Here is a 22795-nt window from a genome sequence, read left to right as displayed (position 1 = left end):
AAGCCGCCCAGAGTGGCTGGGGAAACCCAGCCAGATGGGCGGGGTACAAATAATAAATTATTATTATTATTATTATTATTATTATTAACCTGAAGTTCCAGCCCTGCTTCCACAAGCAGAGTTGCCAGCTTTCTGGAGAACCCTGGACAAGAGGCTTTCCCATCCCCAAAGAAGGGTGTATCTATAGTCACCCAGATCCACGATAACAGAAAATACTGATTTAGCCCAAGTTGTGCCACGGAGCTCCATGAAGGCTATTGAAGGCTACTAGCCCTGGTGGCTGCATTCTGCTTCCATTGGAAAACCACAGGGATGCTCTTGCGCTCCGGCTTGCAGGTTTCCCATGGGCTTCTGGCTGGCCACTGTGAGAACAGGATGCTGGGCTGCATGGGCTATTGGCCTGATCTAGCAGGCTCTTCTTATGTTTTTAACGGAGCAGACAGACAGCACAGCCCTGTAAGCATATTGGAGAGAAGCCAATACTTACTAAGATACGTAGTAAACAGCAACATTTCTCCTTACAAAACTGGATACGGGTTCACTGTGGAGGGTGAAAATTATGTAATATAAATATTTTCTCTCACATTAATTATCACGGGAGGCAGGATGCTGCTTCTGCAAGAAATCCGTATGATCCCTTCATACTCCAGTCTCTATCCTCACTGCTACGTATTAATATTTCCCCCGTGTCATCCTCATAAGGAATAGATCATGAACAGAAGACAGCTGTTAAGGACATGCTCCGATTGCAGTGCAAGGCCTAGGATAGAGGTCTCCCAAACTGTAGTCTGAGGGTCACTGGTGGTCTGCAAGCTTTATTCAGGTAGACTATGGTATTTCCACATTAATGACACGATTCATATTTAGTTTTAATTGTATTTCTATTGCTTCTTTTATTTCTTATATTGTATTTCATTGTACTACAGTCCTAATTCTATGGAGTGCAAATTGTTATACAATATAAGGAACAAAATAAGCAATAGAAACACACTTAAAAACATACAGCATCTAGCACAGCGCATTGCAATTGCTACAACAAGCAGGGGGGGAATCATTAAGTGGCCTGACAAGACCCTCAGCAATTTTCAAGTGGGAGTTTGGGAACCACTGTTCTAGTAAGTATCTAGAATAAAGTCAGAACCATTTTTTCCTGTGTTTATAAAAAGGTGTTTCTATTTCCCTGGTGGTACTAACTCGAGTAAATAATAATTCCAAGCATTTAGTATAGTGCTACAACTAACTGCTGGAGGGAGAATTATGGCTCTTTTAATTTTACTACCAAAGATACCCCTAAACTGTTTGTTCTCTTTCCTTATGACCATAGACTGGGTTGGAATTGAATAAGAAGTAAATTATAGAACCAGTATTATTCCAACAACACTATTAACTATTCTGGTGTCAGCATGGTTAATACTACTGGTGGAAGATGAAAATAAATGTCCTGAGCTTCAACATGAACAAAGGGGAAATAAAAAAATACATTGCTTTGCTGAGCACCATTATTTTGCGGACATTTCTCAGTAGGGAAAAGCACTACTGGTCTGTGACTGCTGGAGCAAAAACTTACACAAAGGTGAAGACTGCAATGATGCCCACAGTTATCAGCAGCTGCAGAGAAATGATGGTGTAGACCTGGAAATGAAGACATGTGATATACATGAAGCTGTGTAAATGCACAGCAGTGCCAACCTAGAGACTGGAAATGAATGGTGCTCATTTCACTGTCTTTTGAACTGCAGTAATTCTTCTAAAGAACCCCTGATTACAGAGATGGCCAGCTGCTTCCAACAGATTATGCTGCAGCCACCTGCAGTTCACCTATCTGTTTGCGGGCTAGGAGTTTTTTCTAGACTCTTGCCCTAAAGCACAGGTGGGTACCCTTTGGGCCTTCCGATGTTACTCAACTAAAACTCCCATCAGCCCCAACATGTATGGCCAATGGTCAGGGATGATAGGGGTTGTAGTTTAGCAACATCTGGAGAGCCCCAGGTTCCCTACACTTGCCCTGGGGGGATATAAACTGAGTTTGCTACCTACCACATACCATTTGGGAAAGCAAGAAACAATGTATTTCTGAACTGCTTCTCACCTAGGTGTTTGGATGCTGTGCTCAGCTGTCCTTCCTTACAGTTCTGCATTTCTGAAAAGTTACACAGTCACCCAGGGATAGCAGAAGGGGGTGCTTCAAAATGCTAGCTGAAAAAGCAGCATGGTTTGTTTTATTAACACTGTTAGCAAAACTTTCAGTTCTCTAAAAGGAGGCCCTGCCCCTATCGAGTCTAAATGCCTAGTTGTCGCCTTGTAACCACAATTCATTCATTTCTGCAGAACGGGGCAACACTCCTCCTAGCAGAGTGAACAGACTCCTTTGCAAAGATACCAAGGGTTGCTCTCTGCAGATTCTCTCCCTCTGACACAAGGCAACAGACTAGCTTCTTCCAAGAGAAGTATCCATTAAAGCAGAGGCTGCAATGGGGGACCATGCAGTGGTAGTTCCTCAAGTTATTACCTTGCGGATGAAAACGTGTCTGACTTTCTTGTCATCCCAGTCTGCTGTAGTGAAAGTCCCATCCTCTCCAGCAGCGCCGCCACCATAGACATCTCCTGTCAAAAGGAAGACAAAATGGTGGTATTTATTCTACATTAACTTCACCTGCTCTAACTAGAGAAGGGAAGAACCAGGAACAATTTCCTGGCCTGGGTTGGCATAGTATTTTCAGAACCTTCTGGGGTGGGTGTGCAAAGACTTGCCTCCCATACAGTCAACTCTTTGAAAGGCTGAAAGTCTCTCAGTGCCCTTTGAGCTCTAAATTCACCCTCTCTAGCTACTCATTATCTTCCCCTAAAATCACCATCTCCCATATGCCTTTCCTCTGCACCGATCATTCAGGTTACTTAGATCTCAGCACCTGGGTATTTACTGCCAGGGAGCTGCTACTGAAACCAAGCCGCTTGATTGCAAAATCTCCTGAAGCTGTGCATTAAGTACATATTCTTCTCAGACCACTTTATGTGGCTAGAAGTGTATTTGCCTCAAAAAGCAATTTTAGCTGCAGATCAAAAGGAGTGGCCTATTATAGCATAAGCCTTTCTTTTTAATGCCTCCTCCATGATACACACACCCTTTAACTTCCTATTAACATAACCTAGATTTGATTACCACTCCATAGTTCCATATTCATAGTCACTAGAGCAAATGAGAATATTCACTTTGCCCATTCATCCATATAAGTATAATGTAAGCATGAAGGAAACCCACCCTTTTAACCAGGTTGTTTGAAAGTATAATATGGCAATTAAATCTGGCAAATATATCAGAGGTAGGGAATTTGTGTCCCTCCGGATATTGCTGGACTACAACTCCAGCACATGCATGCATGCACCCGCACACACATACAATTCTGTCCCCTGCCAGTTGCCCTGGGACTACAAAGCTGGATAGAAGCAGACTCCAGCCCCAACCACATCAGCTAGAAGATCAAGGGGTCACTGGGAGGCTGGACTCCCTGCCTCTCAAGAAGACCATAATGGCAAAGCCCAATCTGGCCCCTTTTCATAAGCTGCAGAAAGGAGCAGCTGCTTTCGTGCTTGCTTTATTCTTCCCTCCCCATTCTTCTTTCCTTTTGTGTTATCTCCATTAGATTGTGAGTCTGCGGGCAGGGCAGGGCCTAGAAAAGTTAGGACATTTTAAAAAGGAGAAAGAGGAGGAGGAGGAGCAGAAAGAAGAGGAATATTTAATACTTCCTGCTTTTGGAGCCATCTAGTTGTGGCATTTCGCTACTCCCTTTTCCATTTGTTTTTCAGCTGGCCAATCCCCCACCCACTCATGAATGTATTCCCCCTTCCCCATCATAGGAGGAAAACATATCAAAATGCATACCAAAGCCCATTGGGACCGTAGGCATAATAGGAACCGGCTGTGGATAACCCCCTGGTTGCGAGTAGCCTCCAGGCTGTGCGTACCCACCACCGTATGGTGGGGGCTGTGGCTGGGGCTGTGGGTAGCCTCCTGGGTACCCCGCAGGATATCCCCCCACTGGTGGAGGATAGAGGGGGTTCCGATCATCGTAGCCTGGCGGAGGAGCAGAGGGGCGTGACATGTCTCAGCAAGGCTCCCAGCACTGAAAAACAAAAGAGGTAAAACCCTAATAGCGCACCTGCAAAATAAATTCCACCGTACTGAACAAAAAACCATGCAGATCACCCTTTATATATATGCATCACCTCTTGTGTCTCAATGGTGCATCAGAACCAAAAATGGCCAGTGGGGGGAGCCAAAAGGAAGTCACAAGGCAGCAAATGTCATGCTGAATAGAGCGGTCCAGGAGAGCAGGCTTCACCAACCTGGTGCCCTCTGGAATACAACTCACATCAGTTCTACTGCTGATGCAAACTGTGCTTCGAAACTCCTGGAGGGCATCAGGGGGATGAAGGCTGTAATAGCAGAATCCTAAAACTAAAGGAAGAACGTATTACTACCTGAAGTTGGCTAAGCAAGGGTTGGAGGGCATGTATCCTTCAAGCGCAATGCTTTGGCACTTATTAACTGTTTAATTTTTAGGCAGTGTCATTGATAACCTCCACCAACTTTGCTCTTTATTTTTTGTCCTCTGCTTTTAAAGGAACGTGTGAATTCCATATAGGACTTGAGAGAGAACTAAGTGACTAGTAACTTCTCAAAAAACCCGAGTAATGTCCCTTTTTTCTCGTCCCAAGAGTCCTGCGTGCATCTTATGATCCGTCTTGCATCTCAAAAGGCGAATCTAGCTACCGTATTTCTGAGAAACCCCTTCCTTCCACATTATAGCTCATGATTGTTATGAAATGAAGACTTTGAGAATGGCACCACACACACACAGCTTTTTCTTCGCCACCTCCTCTTGCCTGATAGGGTGCTGCTGCCTTATTCCAGATCAGACTATTAGCCTATCTAATTCACTGCTATCTATATGCTGATGAGTGGTTGCTCTCCTGGGGTTCATACAACTGTCTTTCCCAGTCCTACCTCGGGGAGGTGGGCTTCAGCATGCAAAGTAGGAACTCTTCCACTGATATATTGCCCTCAAACCTCTCTTAGACCATAGTTACACAGTGGAAAACATATATAATTCGACTTAAATAAATTTGAAAAGCTTAATAAGGGCAACAGGCAAGATGGCATAGTATATTCTCATTGAATCAGTGCCTGCAGCCTAAAACTGTACAGCACATTCAGTCATTTTAAATTGTGTCCACAATTTAAAATACTGTATTTATGTGAATCTAATGCGCCATCGAATCTAACACACACTTCAATTTTCAAAAACCTTGAAACCAAAAGCAGTTTTTTTCTGGCAAATGTAAATGCAGCATCAAATCTAATGCATATCCTAATTTTTGCAACATACTTCAGCCAAAAAAGGAGTGCATTGCATTTGTGTAAATACGGTATAGGCAATAGCTGTTTTGCGCATGGGTTGCATCCCTGACCCCCACACTTGTCGGCAGAGCATATATAAGCTCGCCATGCTCCTGTGACGCTTCCTTTTCCAGCCACTTCTGGGTTGTGGTGATGTGCACGTGCATGGTTGTGCATGCTTTGAATGCGCATAAAACAGTCATTGCCTATATGCACCTCTGGCCTGGTACTGGCAATGTATTTACCGGTATATGGAGCAGTAAAGCGGGAGTTTCTTTGCTCCACAACTTCTGATCCATTACATTTCACTGTAGAACAGCAAGTGGTGTACAGTATATGTACAGCAATGCCTTGGCATGTCAGCAGCATATCTTTTAAAAGAAGCCCATCAATTCTCATTTCAGATTTCTCCAGTGACTCCCTAAAGGAGCTGATCTATTTTACCTGTTGCTCATATATGTATGACCTCCCAGGAGATAGGATGGCCCTTTCGAATGCGTGTGGTGCCAGGGCAAGAAGAAAATCAGAAGCCTACCCTGGACCAAAAAGCAGCTGATTACGCAGCAGTTAATATTACCGGTGTTATAATTCCTGTCAAATGATTATGCACACAAGGACTTTGTGCATGATGCTGGTCAGAAGAGAGAGAGGGAGGGAGGGAGACCAAGGGAGAGAAGTACAGCCTCAGGATAACTCAGGTTAACTCTTCCTGAGACACAGGAAGAAATTGACAATCATTTCCACTACTGGCCTGAGATTCCTTTTAACATTCTTCAGGGTGGACAGCAAACCAGCCCTTTTGTGCTGATGCCAGTTAGCAATTCCAGAACCATTTCTCAAGAGTGCCCTGCCCACAGTTGGGCACTTGAATGCACAGCTTTTATTTATTTATTGAATATATTTATATATCCCTCCCTTCTAAGGGAAAACAAGCACAAACGAGCCCAGTGTTTTCACTTACCACCGTACATGGATGGCCACAACAGAAAGATGCTCATTAGCAAACCCCTCCCCAGCCCCAGCGCCTGCTTATTCCATGGCTTGTCAGCGCTTCTTGCATGTAAAAGGAACAGATGCTATCGTTGGAGTAAAGAAACTTTTTAAGCATTGGTTTTGGGCAATCTTCCAGGGTCCGCATGTCAGTAGGTGGTGGGGCCAGAGGCATAAGCAGACAAAGCAATGAATGTAACATTTCACCTTTGTAGAGTAGGCAAGATTTCTGCACACGCTTAACTCACCCGCCTCTATCCTCCACTCAGGCCGAGTTCAAGGACACATTTCAACTGGGCAAAACCAATTGAGGAGAATGTGAAACATGGCCAGTGAAAGGCATGGCCTGGTGAGAGTCCCAAAGGCCAGGCAGAGAGGCCTAGGAGGCCACATTTTGCCTCGGGGCCTAAGATGCCCCACCCTGTGCTATGGTTATGCTTGTGTCTACAACAGGACAATGCCAGAGTTGTATACCCAGTTGCCCAGTCGTATGTACACACCATACGTTTAAACTATGCGGCTTCCTTCTAAGGATCCTGGGAACGGTACTTTATCCAAGGTGCTGGGAATTGTAGCTCTTTGAGGAGCAAACTACAGCTCCCGGGATTCTGTTTTGCTTTAAATGTATGGTGTGCATGCAGCCTGTGTGGCATGTTAGAATTACGCCAGGCAATCAGTGAAGGAAGCTTTTTGTGAAAGCTGGAAGAAATTTGGTTGCCTCCCCATCCCAGTCCCCATTCAGGGTGTTGATATGCTACAGATGTGTGGGGCAGGCAAGGCAAGCAGAGCAGTTACTTCTGCAGACTTAGTCACAAGGCTAGAAAACTTCCAATCAGGAAAACAAGTCCTTTTTTGAAAAATTGTATCGTCCACAATCTTGCTATGGTGCTAGGCAATGACTGGATATGCTAAGGCTACAAACTCAGGGATTAATGAATGTGTATGTCACAAATTCAGCCTTAATGGCAGAGCATGTGTTTGGCATGCAGAAGGTCCCAGGTTTCAATCCTCTCCAGATAGGGCTGGGAGAGACCCCTGCCTGAAACCCTGAAGAGCCTCTGCCAGTCAGTGTAGACAGTATTGAGCTAATGGCAATTTCCTTCCTATGTCCCAATGAATATAAAAAACAGATGTTGCTACTCCTAGGCCACATTAGAACAAACTGTACCTCAACGGCGGCTGCTTAAACAAAAGTGCCGACTCTGAGGCCAAAGGCTGCCAAGATGGTACGCTCCCTCAGTTGCAAAACATTGACACTCCTTTCTAGCTTGTTCCCACTCACCCACAGCTTCTAAGCAAGCTAGTTCTCTAGGGAAAGAGGGCAACTTTCTCCTGAGGAGACTCCTTGCGGAGAGGAGAGCCTGTGTGAACAGATTAATTTTGACCAGTCACAGGCAGGCAAACATATGGAAGCCCCCTGGGGAGGGAGAAGAGAACATGGCAGCCATCCATGCCACAGCAGATGCAATATTTTCCATACAACCTCCCCCCCTTTCCCAAAAATTATTTTTTCCTTTCAGGGGCCTATGGGGGGAAGAGGGAGAAGTGAAAGAAAGTAATTTGGCAAGACAACACAACATTGTGAGAAGCAGTTCAGAGGAAGGACAAACAAATCCTTCCCGGATGTATAAGGGGGCACTCGCCGAATAAACAGGGAGAACTTGAACACAGAGAAAAAGGAAGGGTCTGCTTGTTTTGCAGAATTGACATTTGCAGGGCAGTCCTACTATTCCCTAGTCAGTTCTGAGTACTGAAAAGAAATGGAAGGAGGGGTCACGATAAGCAGTTTAATGATTAGTTTAAAAACTGGTGCAAAGGGCAGCATTCTTCCTCATTTTCCATGGCTTTTTAGTTGGAGGAAAAGTGAGAGAGAATGTGGTCGGGTCCAGACAGACAGATTTGTTAGGAAAAGCTTTTTGCCTGACAGATATAATTGGGTTCTTCCAAAGTGAGGTTGTTGAGACCTTGGCCTTCCCGTCCACCAAAGACTAATTTGCAGTTTATTGTTTATCCTGCCTTGTGTATGTACATAAGAGGTTGGATGCTGGCACCTCTAACTGCTGCTATGACAATTCATATAGTGAAAGGAAACGGGAACTGATAGGCCACGGAAGTTACATCTGCCAGACTACTGACGCTTATGTAAACATGACCCTTTCCTATCTCGAAGCATTGCTTTCATCTTCAGCACATGTTATCTGCTCTCCATGTACATGGGGGGGGGGACACACACAGAAAAGATGCCCCATTCATTTCCTGTCTGGCTAGAATGAGACCAAGGGAGATCTCCTAAATCATAATGAAAAAGGTACTGTGACTATAAACTATCTTCTCATTGATATCATCTGATCAAACCCTAACAGGGTCGAGGAGTGAGGGATAATGAAAAGTACAAATGCCAGTTTCTGCAATGGCTTAACAATAGTACAAGTCAAAGGAATTAACAAACTGAGAGAAAAATTCAGTGGCAAACCAGGAGTGGGGAACCTGTAGCCCTCCAGAGGGTGTTGGATTACCACTTGCCATATTTGGCTGGGGCTGATGGGAGTCAAGAGCTCCAACAATATCTGGAGAGAGTGGACACAGTTTCCCAATCGTTGCTATAAAAAGGTAAAGGTACCCCTGACCATTAGGTCCAGTCGCGGACGACTCTGGGGTTGTGGCGCTCATCCCGCTTTATTGGCCGAGGGAGCTGGCATACAGCTTCCAGGTCATGTGACCAGCATGACTAAGCCACTTCTTTTTTAAAAAAAAAATATTTTTTATTAACCGACCAATCAAATCAAATCACATCACATAAATTCCGAATTACAAAGCCGAAATTTTAATTTTTTTGTTGGGGGGACCCATATTTCAAGTTCCGAAGGGGATTCCAATCTTCTTGCTGCTACGTTAATATCCACAAATCTGTCCAAATAATGTTCATAATTCTATCCAGTCCTATCTTGCTGTTCCCACATCTCGTCTTGTTCGTATATTTTTCTTTTTTTCTTTATGATCTCTTCTGATAATCTCCTTAAGCAGGTAAACACCAGTTATAATCCTGTGTGAATTTTTCCGTTCGTCCAATCATCATGTCAAGATGGTTTCCATATATCATCTCTTTCATAAATAAAAGCACTCTTTCCATCATTAGTCTCTCAAATCCGTCGCCTTCTTTAGCCCCTCTGAGGAGGCTCACCCACAATATGAAAACAGATCTATTCCTCCTCCCAGACATAAGTCTTTCGACAGAACTTGCCAAAATGGCGACGCTATTTTTTGCTGTGTCATTCCAAAGCTCTTATGCTTTCCACAGTCTCCTTAAAACATGCTTTGGTTAGAAAATTATCTCCACACAGTCTTAAATCCTCAGCTTAAGTCATTTAAATGGCATTTCTGACTTGTGACTAAGCCGCTTCTGGCGAACCAGAACAGCGCACGGAAATGCCGTTTACCTTCCCGCCGGAGCGGTACCTATTTATCTACTTGCACTCTGACATGCTTTCGAACTGCTAGGTTGGCAGGAGCAGGGACCGAGCAACGGGAGCTCATTGCTATACACATTTGCAAATACACTGAATTTATACTGCTGCAAACAGCACCCACACCAGGGAAGAAGCTGCAAGGTCAGGGTTAAATTAGGTTTACTTAAAATATTTAGAAATACAAAAGGAATTTTGGATCTATAGTGTTGACACAGGCCAAAGGCATGCCCGTTATCTCCTGCGGGAAGTTTATTTTAAAGGACTATCCCTTATTCTCTAATGTCACAATTTCCTATCCCATAATGCTTTCCTAAACTGGCTTCACAAAGTAAGGATTGATCCTTTGAAAACAGAGCAAAGGACATCTAGCAATCCTAATTAGGCTTAAAGAATACAGTTGAGGGGAGACGCCCAGTCACATGAGCAGAGAATGCACCTTCCAGTGTTTGGAGAGCATGGGTGGGGACCCTCAGGCCAAATTCCTTTATTGGGCCTCTCCTCAAGCCACAGCCCTCACCAGCCCTGCACTGCAACCTTCTTCATGGCTTTTGCTTGGCTGGAATGAGTCCATGAACTTTGAGAATACTGCATCTCCTGTTTGAATGGATCACTGGGAAAACATGTGCACTTTTGTGTGGCTGGAATGCAGCCTATGGTACAAAAGCAAGTGTCAATTCTGTTGTTTGCCCACTTTTGCCTCTGGCTATGCCCACCACAGGTATGTGGTTTCCCAAAGATTTCCTATGAGGAACTGTGGCCCTTGGATGGAAAAAGCCCACCTCTATAAATTTACAATTCTAGACAGCTGCAAGGACTCGAGTCAAAAGCAAGACTCCAGCAGAAGTCAAGGGATATAAAGGTTTAGATCCTCCATACTAAACTGAAATTAGACAACACTTAAATCAATGGGATGCACTCACCTTTACTTAGGTTTCTGATGAAACTGATGGGCCTTAAGTGAATAGAACTTGCCACTTGGTCCAACCTCATTTTTCTTTTTTTGCACCCCCCCCCTCCTCTCCTCAATAACAAGCAAATTCTTTTATCTGACAGTAAAGCAAATAGTTCAACTCCAAAGGTCACAGACTACACTGGATCAGATGCCCAAAGAACTGCCAGAAGGAGAAGATGTTGCAGAAATGACCAGTTAAACAGGTAATGGGTGACTGGAACATCCCTACCTGCCTGGAGCGGGGCATGTGTGTGTGTGTGTGTGTGTGTGTGCAGATATTGTTGAAATCCAGAAGGGGTTTTTTGTGAGAACAATTATCAAGGCCCCCTGGGCAGGCCAGGGAGCAAGAGCAAAGCCAAAGGAATGGAGGAAATAGTGGTTCCTATTCCAGTACAGTACTTAGAAATATAGCATGCATTAAAAAGAAACTGCCAGAGTTGTTGGGGGTTTTTTTGTAACAACTAAACAATAAACACAAAACTAGCAAGACCTCTCTGTCCAAGTACCAAAATACTGTGGAGCTATGATACAGGAACTAGTCAAGAGTCAAGCAGATACAAATACTTTAATGCACTCAGGTAATTTTCTCTAATGATCATTTGTCACCAAGGTCACTCTTTGTTGTACTTGGCAAAGTGCCAAGAGTAGAATGATGTCTTATGCACCTCCCTTTCCTATCCTTGAAAATTTGTTTACATTAGGTTTAAAGAGCGATTTACAGAGCAGATTTCTAGAACCAACAGACAATGATCAAAGGATTTGAAACAACCATTTCTACTGGCCTAACTCACCTCCTGAAATCATTTTGGAAATGCTTTGCTAGATGGGAGACCTTCTTACGTTGCAATACCACTACTCTACAGATTTTATATTCCCCCTGCTGTCGCTACCACCACCCTGGCAGATATATGTACGTTTGGGATAGTTCAAGCCTCTCTTTCTCTCTTTTTCTATAAAGTTTTTTATTCAAAATTAAAACAAGAAATATTATCCAAAAGCATATCATCCTTGTTTCCCCCCATTTTTCCTCCCTCCCCCCACCCTCCCACATAAAACCCACCCGCCCCCACCCCCGGACTTCCCTCAGTTCCAGTCTTTGGTTTCTCTGGGACTGCTGTTTTCTGCATGTTACAAAGTTGTATAGATCCTCAAACTATTTAGCTGATTATTATCAATTAAAAGTTTGTGAATGTTTATTCAAAACCTGCCAAGGAGTCCAGTTCACTTTGTTGCGTCTTCAGACACTTTGTAAAGGGTTCCCATTCATCCTTAAAGTCACAGTTATCCTCGTCCCGTAGCTTATATGTCAGTTTTGCCAGTTCTACATAGTTTGTCAATTTTTCTTGCCATGATTCTTTAGTTAAGCCTCTCTTTCCCTTGACTGGTTTGTATTTTTACAGATCTATATTTTTTAATGCTAGCTGCCTTGGATGCCAAAATCCTGGCAGAAGAATTACATCCCCACCCCAATGTGTCATACAAATCTAACACTAAAAAGCTGTGGTTTCGCAAAGTTCCAATATATTTTAGTAAAAAATAAATGTTGCTTTAATACGGAAGAAGAGCAGGAAGTCCAATATTCAACCACCCAAATAGGCGCATCTTAAGCACATGCTCCGTGTTGAGGTACAAACTTGGTAGACAGTACAGTGGTGCCTCAGGTTACAAACACTTCGGGTTACAAACGCTTCAGGTTACAGACTCCGCTAATCCGGAAGTAGTACCTCTGGTTAAGAACTTTACCTCAGGATGAGAACAGAAATCGCACGGCAGCGGGAGGCCCCATTAGCTAAAGTGGTTCCTCAGGTTAAGAACAGTTTCAGGTTAAGAACGGACCTCTGGAACGAATTAAGTTCTTAACCAGAGGTACCACTGTACAACAATTAGCAAAGAAAACAGGCGGTGCAACTATTAAGCAGGTTGCAGCTCCTTGTGTACACTGGTGCCACATGCAATACAGATGTCTCTTCCTGCAGAGTTTGTTCTATTCTTGGCTCTCCAACCTGGCAGCCTGTCCCTCTGAGTCAGGCCTCAAGCATGAGACTAATTGAGGCAAAGGGAGTGGCGCAGAACTCCACCTCCCAACACACTCGGCTCAAAGAGAATGCTCTGGAGGCAGCAGCTACAGTATGAAGTAAGGCAGTACCAAGGAAAGCCAGGGAGCTCTGTGCTTGAAAAGCCTCTGTGTCCAGGGGCTTCATCTAGATTAAAAAGCAACTGCTGCAGCAGCAGAATAAACCGCCAGTCGCCACCTTGTCTACATTTATCTGTTAAGTTGTGTTTTCTGCATTTATGAAGCCGCCCCATCGTAAGGAGTTCTATGGATGGCTCACAAAGTGGCCTGGGAGAGCAGGGACAGCACAATTAACAAAAGTGACACAATTTAAAAATACAATTTAATGCTCAATTTAAAACCAAGAGCATAAAACACAGGGTATTTAGAAGCTTGGAGTGAACAGGAACATCTTCACCTCCTGGTACCCAAAAGGCCATTATGACAGTGGAAGAAACTCTGTAGGAAAACCAGTCCCTGAGCAGGGTGCCAGTGCTAAAATGATTCTCTCCCCAGTCAATTCCCAGGGCCAACTGGTTTTCCCCACCACACTTCATTTGGCAGAGGCACTTTAAGCCAGGGCTTTGGCATAGGATCTTACAATGTAGTTAGGTCCATATGGCAGAAGGCATTATTTCAGGTAACCATATCCATCATTGCCCTACGGTGAATGACTAAGGAAGTTATTTAACCACGTAGCCTCACGGGTGGGGAGTTGTGGTTGGCTCCAATAATAATGAAGAATCTAAAGACTCATCTAAAGCACTGGAAAAAGCCAATGACTAAGTTCACTGCTTCAGATGCAAAACCAGAAGGAAGTCTAGTCTGACTGGGTCCATGTGAGTTCTGTGAGCTCCCTCCATTTGCCTTGCTTATCTGGGTGCGTTCAGCACCCTGCCCGATAACAGCATAATGTTACAGGCTGCAACTCAGCCAGGGGAACTCTCTTTCATAATGAGCACACCACAAACTTCTTCAATGAAGGACGAAAGTCTCTCCTTAGGAGGAAAAGGGGGGAGTGTAGTAGAGAGTTTCTGGCTTCAACAACATTAAAAGAGTATATGATTTCAACACATAGATCAAGAATACACCAGCCCACCCCACATCCCTGCAGCTTCAGAATCTGTTTTGACTATTCCTAGTTTACCCAGACAAGTGTTATATTAAACATAATTGAGGGTATCTTGGTGGAGCATTTTCACCACGTCAGGAGCTGGTGTTTCAGAGGAGCTGACACTCTTTCTTACTCACCACCAGCTCTTAGGCATCTTACACACAGCAGCAAAAAATGCTGATCAGCTCATGCATTGACATTTCATTTATGGTAGCCATTATCACATTCCTCAGCCAGCAGAGCACTAGAAAGGAAGCTGTTAGTGGCATGTGTTGCACCAGAATTAGGTTTGCTTCCCCTCGACCCACACTCCAGAAAGCCAAAAGACCACAGCTGGGATCTCTTCTGCTGCTCTCTCCCAGAGCAGAGCTTTTGTTGTTGTTGTTAAATACTTATTTCCAGACCTGCCTAGAAATCTCATGAGACAGGTGGTTATTGGGGCAAATGTGAACATATCAGTTGCATTTCAGATTTGCATAAAGACTGAAATGAGTAATAATAATAATAATATTTTATTATTTGTACCCCACCCATCTGGCCGGGTTTCTCCAGCCACTCTGGGCGGCTTACAACAAAGACCAAAAATACTCTAAAATGTCACACATTAAAAACTTCCCTGAACAGTGCTCCAGATGTCTTCTGAATGTCAGGTAGTTGTTTATCTCTTTGACATCTGATGGGAGAGCGTTCCACAGGGCAGGCGCCACTACCGAGAAGGCCCTATGCCTGGTTCCCTGTAACCTCACTTCTCACAATGAGGGAACTGCCAGAAGGCCCTCGGCACTGGATCTGTGTCTGGGCTGAACGATGGGGGTGGAGACGCTCCTTCAGGTATACAGGACTGAGGCCGTTTAGGGCTTTAAAGGTCAGCACCTACATTTTGAATTGTGCTCGGAAACGTACTGGGAGCCAATGTAGGTCTTTCAAGACCAGTGTAATGTGGTCTCGGCAGCCGCCCCCAGTCACCAGTCTAGCTGCCACATTCTGGATTAGTTGTAGTTTCCGGGTCACCTTCAAAGGTAGCCCCACGTAGAGTGCATTGCAGTAGTCCAAGCGGGAGATAACTAGAGCATGCACCACTCTGGCGAGACCGTCTGCGGGCAGGTAGGGTCCCAGCCTGCGTACCAGGTGGAGCTGGTAGACAGCTGCCCTGGATACAGATTTGACCTGCGCCTCCATGGACAGCTATGAGTCCAAAATGACTCCCAGGCTGCGCACCTGGTCCTTCAGGGGCACAGTTACCCCATTAAGGATCAGGGAGTCCTCCACACCAGCCCGCCCCCTGTCCCCCAAGAACAGTACTTCTGTCTTGTCAGGATTCAACCTCAATCCATTAGCAGCCATCCATCCTCCAACCGCCTCCAGGCACTCACACAGGACCTTCACCACCTTCACTGGTTCTGATTTGAAAGAGAGGTAGAGCTGGGTATCATCTGCATATTGATGAACACCCAGCCCAAACCCCCTGATGATCTCTCCCAGCAGCTTCATGTAGATGTTTAAAAGCATGGGGGAGAGGACAGAACCCTGAGGCACCCCACAAGTGAGAGCCCAGGGGTCTGAACACTCATCCCCCCCCCACCACTTTCTGAATACGGCCCAGGAGGAAGGAGCGGAACCACTGTATGAAAGTGCCCCCAGCTCCCAGCCCCTCTAGACAGTCCGGAAGGGATGGTATGGTTGATTGTATCAAAGGCCACTGAGAGATCCAGCAGGACTAGGAAACAGCTCTCACTTTTGTCCCTAGCCCGCCAGAGATCATCAACCAGCGTGACCAAAGCAGTTTCAGTCCCATGATGAGGCCTGAAGCCGATTGGAAAGGATCCAAATGGTCCGCATCCTCCAGGCGTACCTGGAGTTGTTCAGCAACCACCTGCTCAATCACCTTGCCCAAGAATGGAAGATTTGATACTGGGCGATAGTTGGCCATACTGGCCGGGTCTAAAGATGTTTTTTTTAAAGAAGCAGTTTAATGACCACCTCTTTCAGCGGATCTGGGAATGCTCCCTCACAGAGAGAAGCATTCACCACCCCTCAGAGCCCATCGCCCAGCCCTTCCCGGCTTGCTTTTATTAGCCAGGATGGGCAAGGATCAAGGAGACAGGTAGTTGGTTTCACACATCCAAGCAGCCTGTCCACATCCTCGGGGGTAATGGATTGAAATTGATTCCATGCAACTTGACCAGACAGGGCTCTAGCACTTTCCCGCCCTGGCCCTACTCCCATGGTGGTGTCTACCTCCTTCTGAATATGTGAATATGAGCGACTTTATCTGCAAAAAACTTTGCAAAATCGTTGCAGGAGATCTTGGGGTCTTTACAAGACCCCGGTAGTAAAGGTGGTTCCGTTAGATTGCAAACCACCTGAAAGAGTCTCCTGCTACTATTTTCTGCAGATGCAATAGAGGCGGTGAAGAAAGTCTTCTTCGCCATTGCTATCACCACTTGGTAGGCTCGACGTTGAGCTCTAACCCGTGTCCGGTCTGATTCAGAATGAGTTTTCTGCCACTGACACTCTAGCTGTCTCAGCAATTGTTTCCTCGCCCTCAGCTCCAAAGAAAACCATGGGGCTGTCAGGGCTCCATGCAATTGGAGAGGGCGCTTCGGAGCCAGACAGTCAATAGCCCTGGTTAACTCCACATTCCAGCGGGCCATCAGGGAATCAGCTGAAAGGCCATCAACATGGGATAAAGCATCCCCTACCACTCTCTGGAAACCATTTGGATCCATTAAGTGGCAGGGGCGGACCATCCGAGTAGATGTGATCCCAGCAGGGGACAAAAAAATAAGAGAACTACAAAGTCTTATCTGGCAAGAAATGCTGAACTGAACAAAATAACAATCGGCATGGCCTAATGGAAATGGCTCACCACTGGTACTCCAGAGGAAAGCAAGGCCTCTTGCTGACACCTTTTTAGCTCCAGGTGGCGCAATATTATGAAAAATGTGTCTGTACTTTGAAAGAGAAGTACAATCAATTAAAAAACTGGCTGCAGGAAGTGAGGGGAGGTACATGCTCGTTGCTTTTCTCTACACCAAGTCAGTTCAATAAATTGAACTCTCAGCTCACACTACAGCCAGCTAGCTGAAACTCAGATAATGTGTCCATACAGAATGGACTGATTTAGGTTGAAATGAACAGAAGTTGGCTTTGGTGTGTAGTAAACAGTCCATGTCCACCTTCCCATGTTAGCTTTCTGCAATAAGAGCCACTGCAGAGCAACTCCTTGAGGAGCCCCATGTCACGTGGAAGAAATCTACTCCAGCTATGGCCCTCCCAAAGACAGAGGAGGGGCTGATGTAGAGAGGCAGCACGTAGCAGACTTCTCTCACGTGCCAGGAGGCTTTTCACACCATTGCTTTATGTCACAGAGGCACCCATGTCGCAGAGAGGCAGAACACTACGCATCCAGAAAGCCAACAGGCATGCAACAGAGCTAGCTGTCTTCTGCCTGGTAGTTCTCACTCCCTTGTCCCTCTGACTCACCACTGCCATCACCCCATTCTAAGATACGGCTGTACTTTCTATGTTTGTCCACTACAAACTCCCCTTGTTCAACCTCTCAAGATAGCAATTGTTTCCCTGAAAACAAAGCATGGCTTCTTCCATATCACTCCGCTGCAGGCAGTACAAGCCGATGGAGCTTGTTGTTGGGGCGAGAGAGAGAAAACTTCCCACATCTGTGTATAGCGGGGAGAGACGGAGAGAGAGAGACAAAGCTGCTTCCTTCTCTCTGCCCCACATTGTCACCAGCAACTGCATTTGTTTTTCAGAAACCATGGAATCAGAAGCCAAATACAGGGAGGAAGTACCGTATTTTTGGTAAGTTAGCAAAGTGCCAGAGCTAAAAACATGTCACTCTTGCATTCTTGTTGCAGCAACCCTGCTCTAACCACCAGCGATGGCTTGCTCGGCATACATCCTTGGTGTTTTCTGCCTTTAACGGGACTCATTTACACAGTCTGTGGTTCTTTAAGGCATTTATAGCACATGCCTAATTGCATCTACTCAGAAGTAAGCCCTACTACATTCAGTGGGGCTTTCTCCTAGGTCAATGGGGTTAGGATTGTAGCCTTAATCAGTCTCCTTGAGTGAAGGCTGAAGTGCCAACATGTAGCTTTGTAGAACAGTTCTTCCCACGCAACCAGCACACCAGGAACTGAAAGTACAGCATAGCAGTACCATCTACTCAAGAAAAAAAGCCTGTTCAGGGACTCACTAATTATCTGCTGAGTCACAGTCACATGTGATTTAGGAATCAGGTGTGGTCCTACTTCTTCCCTTGGAAAAGGAGTCAGGAGGGGAGGAGCCTAAAACGGAATGGTCCCAGAGAGAGGGGGGGGAAAGCTTCTGATTTTTTTTCTAGGTTTCTAGAGGAACAGGTACCTGTTGCAGCAAAATCAAGCCTTGTGGCACCTTAAAAACAAACTGTTTTTTTATTGCACAATGCCAAAGCCTTTCATGGCTGTAGCTCAAGGGTAGAGCATCTGCTTTGCATGCAGAAGGTCCCAGATTCAACCCCCGGCATCTCCAGGCAGAGCTGAGTGAGATTCCCTGTCTGAAACCCAGCAAAGCTGCTGTAGTCCGTGTAGACAAGACTGAGCTACATGGACCCAATGGCATCAGTCCGTATAAAGCAGCTGCCTGTGTAAGAGCTTGGAATACATGGCATTTCATACTATGAATAGTGCAGTGAACAGCAGCAGAGGCCTCGCACCAGTCTGTTTTTAGCAAGAGACTCTAGATCCCAGAAACGGAATAATTCTGAAAGTGACGAAAGTTTTTTTGGACAGCGTCCACTGTGATCCTATCGGCCTTAACACAAGCTGCAATTCTTTCTAGGTCATGAGACACCAAAGCTAAAAGCAAAACTTCTGACTTCTGCAAAAGAAAAAAGATCTATGGGAAACGCCTGCATTTGTTTTCTGCCCTTATTCCTTAATACTTTTCTTCATAGCTGTCAACTTTTTCCTTTTTTTTAAAGGGAAATTCCCTTATTCCAAATAGGATTCCTCGCAAGAAAAGGGAAAAGTTGACAGCTATGCTTTTCTTTATACTTGGAACCCAGCGGATGCCTTATACAAACGTTTCTGTTGGCTGCACCCAGCTAAGTTTTACTCAGAATAGACCCACTGAAATTCAGGAACATGACTAAATTGGGTTCATGAATTTCAATGGGTCTACTCTTGTGTAAAACTTGGTTGATTACAACCCAGAACTCCCATGGTGTCCAATGGGGCTTATTCCCAGGCAAGTCTGCTTTAGGACTGTACCCTCAGTAACATACAGTGGTGCCTCGCAAGACGAAATTAATTCGTTCCGCAAGTCTCTTCGTCTTGCGGTTTTTTCGTCTTGCGATGCACGGTTTCCCATAGGAATGCATTGAAAATCAATTAATGCGTTCCTATGGAAACCGCTTGCCAGGCTGGCGGTGCGGAGAAGGGCTTTTCTCCGCACCACAAGCCTTCAGGACAGGTACAGGAACAGAGGGGAAGGCGCGCAGCGCTTTCCCTCTGTTCCCGGGGCTTGCGTGGGAGGAGGGTTTTTCCTCCCCGCCGCCAACATTCAGAACAGCATTCTGAATGTTGGCGGTGGGAAGGAAGACCCTCCTCCCACCCCAAGTCTTCAGGAAAGCCATCCGATGCCGCGCGGGGGGGGAGGAGGCGTTCCCCCCCCCGCCCGGCATCGGAGCTTCGTTCCGATGCCGCGCGGCGGGAGGAGGCGTTCCCCCCCCCGCCCGGCATCGGAGCTTCGTTCCGATGCCGCGCGGCGGGAGGAGGTCCGAGGACAGTGGGGAAGACGCGCTGCGCTTCCCCGCTGTCCCGGAGATTTTCCTATGGGCTGTCGTCTTGCGAGGCAAGCCCATAGGGAAATTCGTTTTGCGAAGCGCCTCCAAAACGGAAAACCCTTTCGTCTAGCGGGTTTTCCGTCTTGCGAGGCGTTCGTCTTGCGGGGTACCACTGTATCTGCAAACGGCCACTGCAGCTATTAGTCCATGTGTCTTACTATCCTTCCCATTATAGAAGACTTTCTCAACCTGGTGTCCTCCATTCATTTTGGACTACAGCTCCCATAAGTCCCAGCCAGCCATTTTGAGACAGACTGCATATTACACAGGAGTTCTGCAATCAGATCTCCTGATATTTTTGCGTTTTGCTTTGGTGCCTTTGTGGGTGGGGGGCCTCCAAAATTGGAGCTTCAAGAGAGGAGGGAGGGGAGTAAATACCTCCTCCACCTGGCCCCACATTGGTTCAATAAAATTTTTATTGGTTCAATAAAATTTGAAGGACCTCATTAAAACTACAGGAAATCCAACCACAATTCTCCAGTGTTACACGTACACTAAGCTTGAGTCAATATGTTATATGGTTACATCTCCCTTTCATGTTTTCTCATAAAACTCTCCTCAAGTCACTCCCCAGTGTTCTTTTCTCTCTCTATTCTCTTTCCTTTCCTAGGTACAAATATAATATTGCATTTAGCTGGGGGGCTCCGGACATTTTGAATCCTGATGCAAAGTTTTTGCTCTGCTCCCAGGCTCAAGCAAACTTTACAAAAATCCCTTTCAGAGCTAAAGCTGGGGCAGGGAAAACATGACACCTCCTATTATGAATAGGGCAGGGCAGGAAAGGCCTCACGGTTCCATCAGTCTATTTTTAGCAAGAGGCTTCAGGACCAGAAACTGAACTGTTCTGCAAGTGAAAGAAGCTTTTTCTGGGTGATGCATTTCATGAAATAAATAAGATGAGCACTCATAGTTGGGGATGGAGGAGCAATCCTTTTTAAATAGATGTATGCATGGAATTTGTCCACACTGAACCATTCTTTCCATCAAGTGCAAGTCATTCATGCATTGCCAGTTAAAGAAAAAGAAAGCCTGGCTAATCATATGCAAAATTATAAGCAGGAACAAACATATATCATACATGTAAAAGTCATGCCCCATGCAATACAGGACTACATTTCTACAATATAATTTTGTAAATATAAATACCTAAGCACTTTTGTATGCTGTTGTATGCTGATGTGCTGGATACTTTAGGAAACTTGAAGTGCACATGTACATAATGTTCCAGTATAATAATGCAGGAATTGTTCATGGTTTTAGCAAAACCAGTAAAAAAAATAACTCACTCCTCATCAAGATCAAGGAGCAAGACAGAAACTAGAAAAAGTCCTACAGATAAGTTTGGCATCAAGATTTACAGAACATGTTGATTGCTACTCACAGTGTTCATTTCCTTTAAAAAGAAAGTTCTGATGCCTAAATTTGATCCCCAATGCCTCTGGTCTGGAGGCTCAGATCCAACCCCACTCCTTTTGTAGCTTCAACACACATACAAACAGCCCTCTGTAAATTTGCTTTGTCACTTATCGTACTTTGTCACTTATCGTACTTTCTCAGCTTGTGGATGTCATATCCAGACCATCTGGGGTCAAAAAAGAAGATCCAATGTTCCATTTTCTTTTAAAATAATTGTTGTTATTGCAGTGTCAGGGCCGGGGGGTGGCGGCGGCACACCTCTCTTGTGTTGTTAGAATATTGCTCTTGGATTGAATCCTTAAACTAAAGGGCCAGACCTCTGCACGACAAACTGGTTTTCCCTAATGCAGCTACCTTTTTAAAATAGTAGAGATGGCTTAGGAGAATGTGAAACTAGCAAAGCACAGAGAAGTGCTCAATCAGCTCAGACTCAAAGCCTCTGCCAACAAGGCCCCAGAAGTACAGCTCTAATTGAGAGAAAGAGCTGGGGATAGTTGTGTCAGGGAAAGAGGTTTGTTTGCTCCTGCCAAGTGCTTAATTATTTCCTACTTCTTTCCCGGCAAAGGATTCTAAGCCTTTTACAGCAGCAAAACTGGAAGAAATTCAACAGGTGCAGCTTCACGACAAGGAAACATTTCTGTCTCATGACTGGAGTACCTGATACAGTTGCCAAGGAGAGCTTCCGGCTTCTGGAAGCTGTGGAGAAAGTCAGCAGATGTCTGCAGGGAGCTGATGCAAACCAGCAGCTTCCCTTATAGAGGCAGTCATCACAAGGACTGATTAAAAGCCATGTTGCACGTGTTGACCATAAGGCAGACAACACAAGATAGCACCGTTTTTATACTCGATGTTCTGAATGCAAAATATTTTTTTAATTTTAATTGCTGTTTTAGTAAACGTTTTCCCCCAGTTATAGGTATACAATAATATTTAACTGGGAGGGTCATCTTCAGATGCAATCCACCAATATTTTCAAGCTTCATCTTGGCAACAACAACAAAAAATAATTGACAGTTTTTCTTTATAAATCTCAGCACTGGAGTAGACCTTTTATTTTACATTATGTGACACACTGCTCAGAACCATATAAGCAGGCCTTCCAACACCCCTATAAGCTATTTCTGCAAAGAATTTCAAAACCTGTTTTCAAAAACCCACATCACATAGCCCATGCGGAATCTCTGGGTCATGGGTGGGTACCGTATTGGCCCAAATATAAGCCGCACCCGAATATGAGCTGCACCTTTAAAACTGGAAAGGGGGGGGGGGAGAAAAAAAAATATCCAAATATATGCATACCGTATGGTTGCGAATATACGCCGCACTTTAACTTTTCACAGTCAGGATTTGGGGGGAAAGTGAGGCTTATATTCAGGCCAATACGGTAACTCTCTGCCCAGTCCCGCAAGTACATTTTTCTCTCTCTCACCCACATCCTTACTAGACCCCCCACTTGGGAGAGGCAGGAAAAAGAATAAAGGTAGACCCATTACTGGGATGGGGCAGAGACCTCTCTGCTTAGCCCAGTGCCCTGATGGGGATGCAAATTGCTCCTTC

General features: G+C 45.2%; 1 protein-coding gene across 1 annotated transcript in view; it reads right to left on the bottom strand.

Annotated features, from left to right (window-relative positions):
- Window positions 1-22795, bottom strand: part of LOC308588710 (protein lifeguard 3-like) — a 35981-nt gene that overhangs the window by 8012 nt on the left and 5174 nt on the right. Inside the window, exons 2-5 of the mRNA XM_081197315.1 lie at window positions 3881-4121; window positions 2510-2604; window positions 1568-1632; window positions 488-541 (exon numbers count right to left, since the gene is read on the bottom strand). Of these exons, the coding sequence (XP_081053441.1) occupies window positions 488-541; window positions 1568-1632; window positions 2510-2604; window positions 3881-4100 (434 nt within the window). The 5' untranslated portion in view covers window positions 4101-4121. The remainder of the gene's footprint in view (window positions 1-487; window positions 542-1567; window positions 1633-2509; window positions 2605-3880; window positions 4122-22795) is intronic.

The sequence above is a fragment of the Podarcis bocagei genome (assembly GCF_964188305.1).
Source record: "Podarcis bocagei genome assembly, chromosome: 1".
NCBI lineage: Eukaryota > Metazoa > Chordata > Lepidosauria > Squamata > Lacertidae > Podarcis > Podarcis bocagei.
The sequence above is the reverse complement of the archived record's forward strand: the minus strand, read 5'-3'. Positions and strand labels throughout refer to the sequence as shown.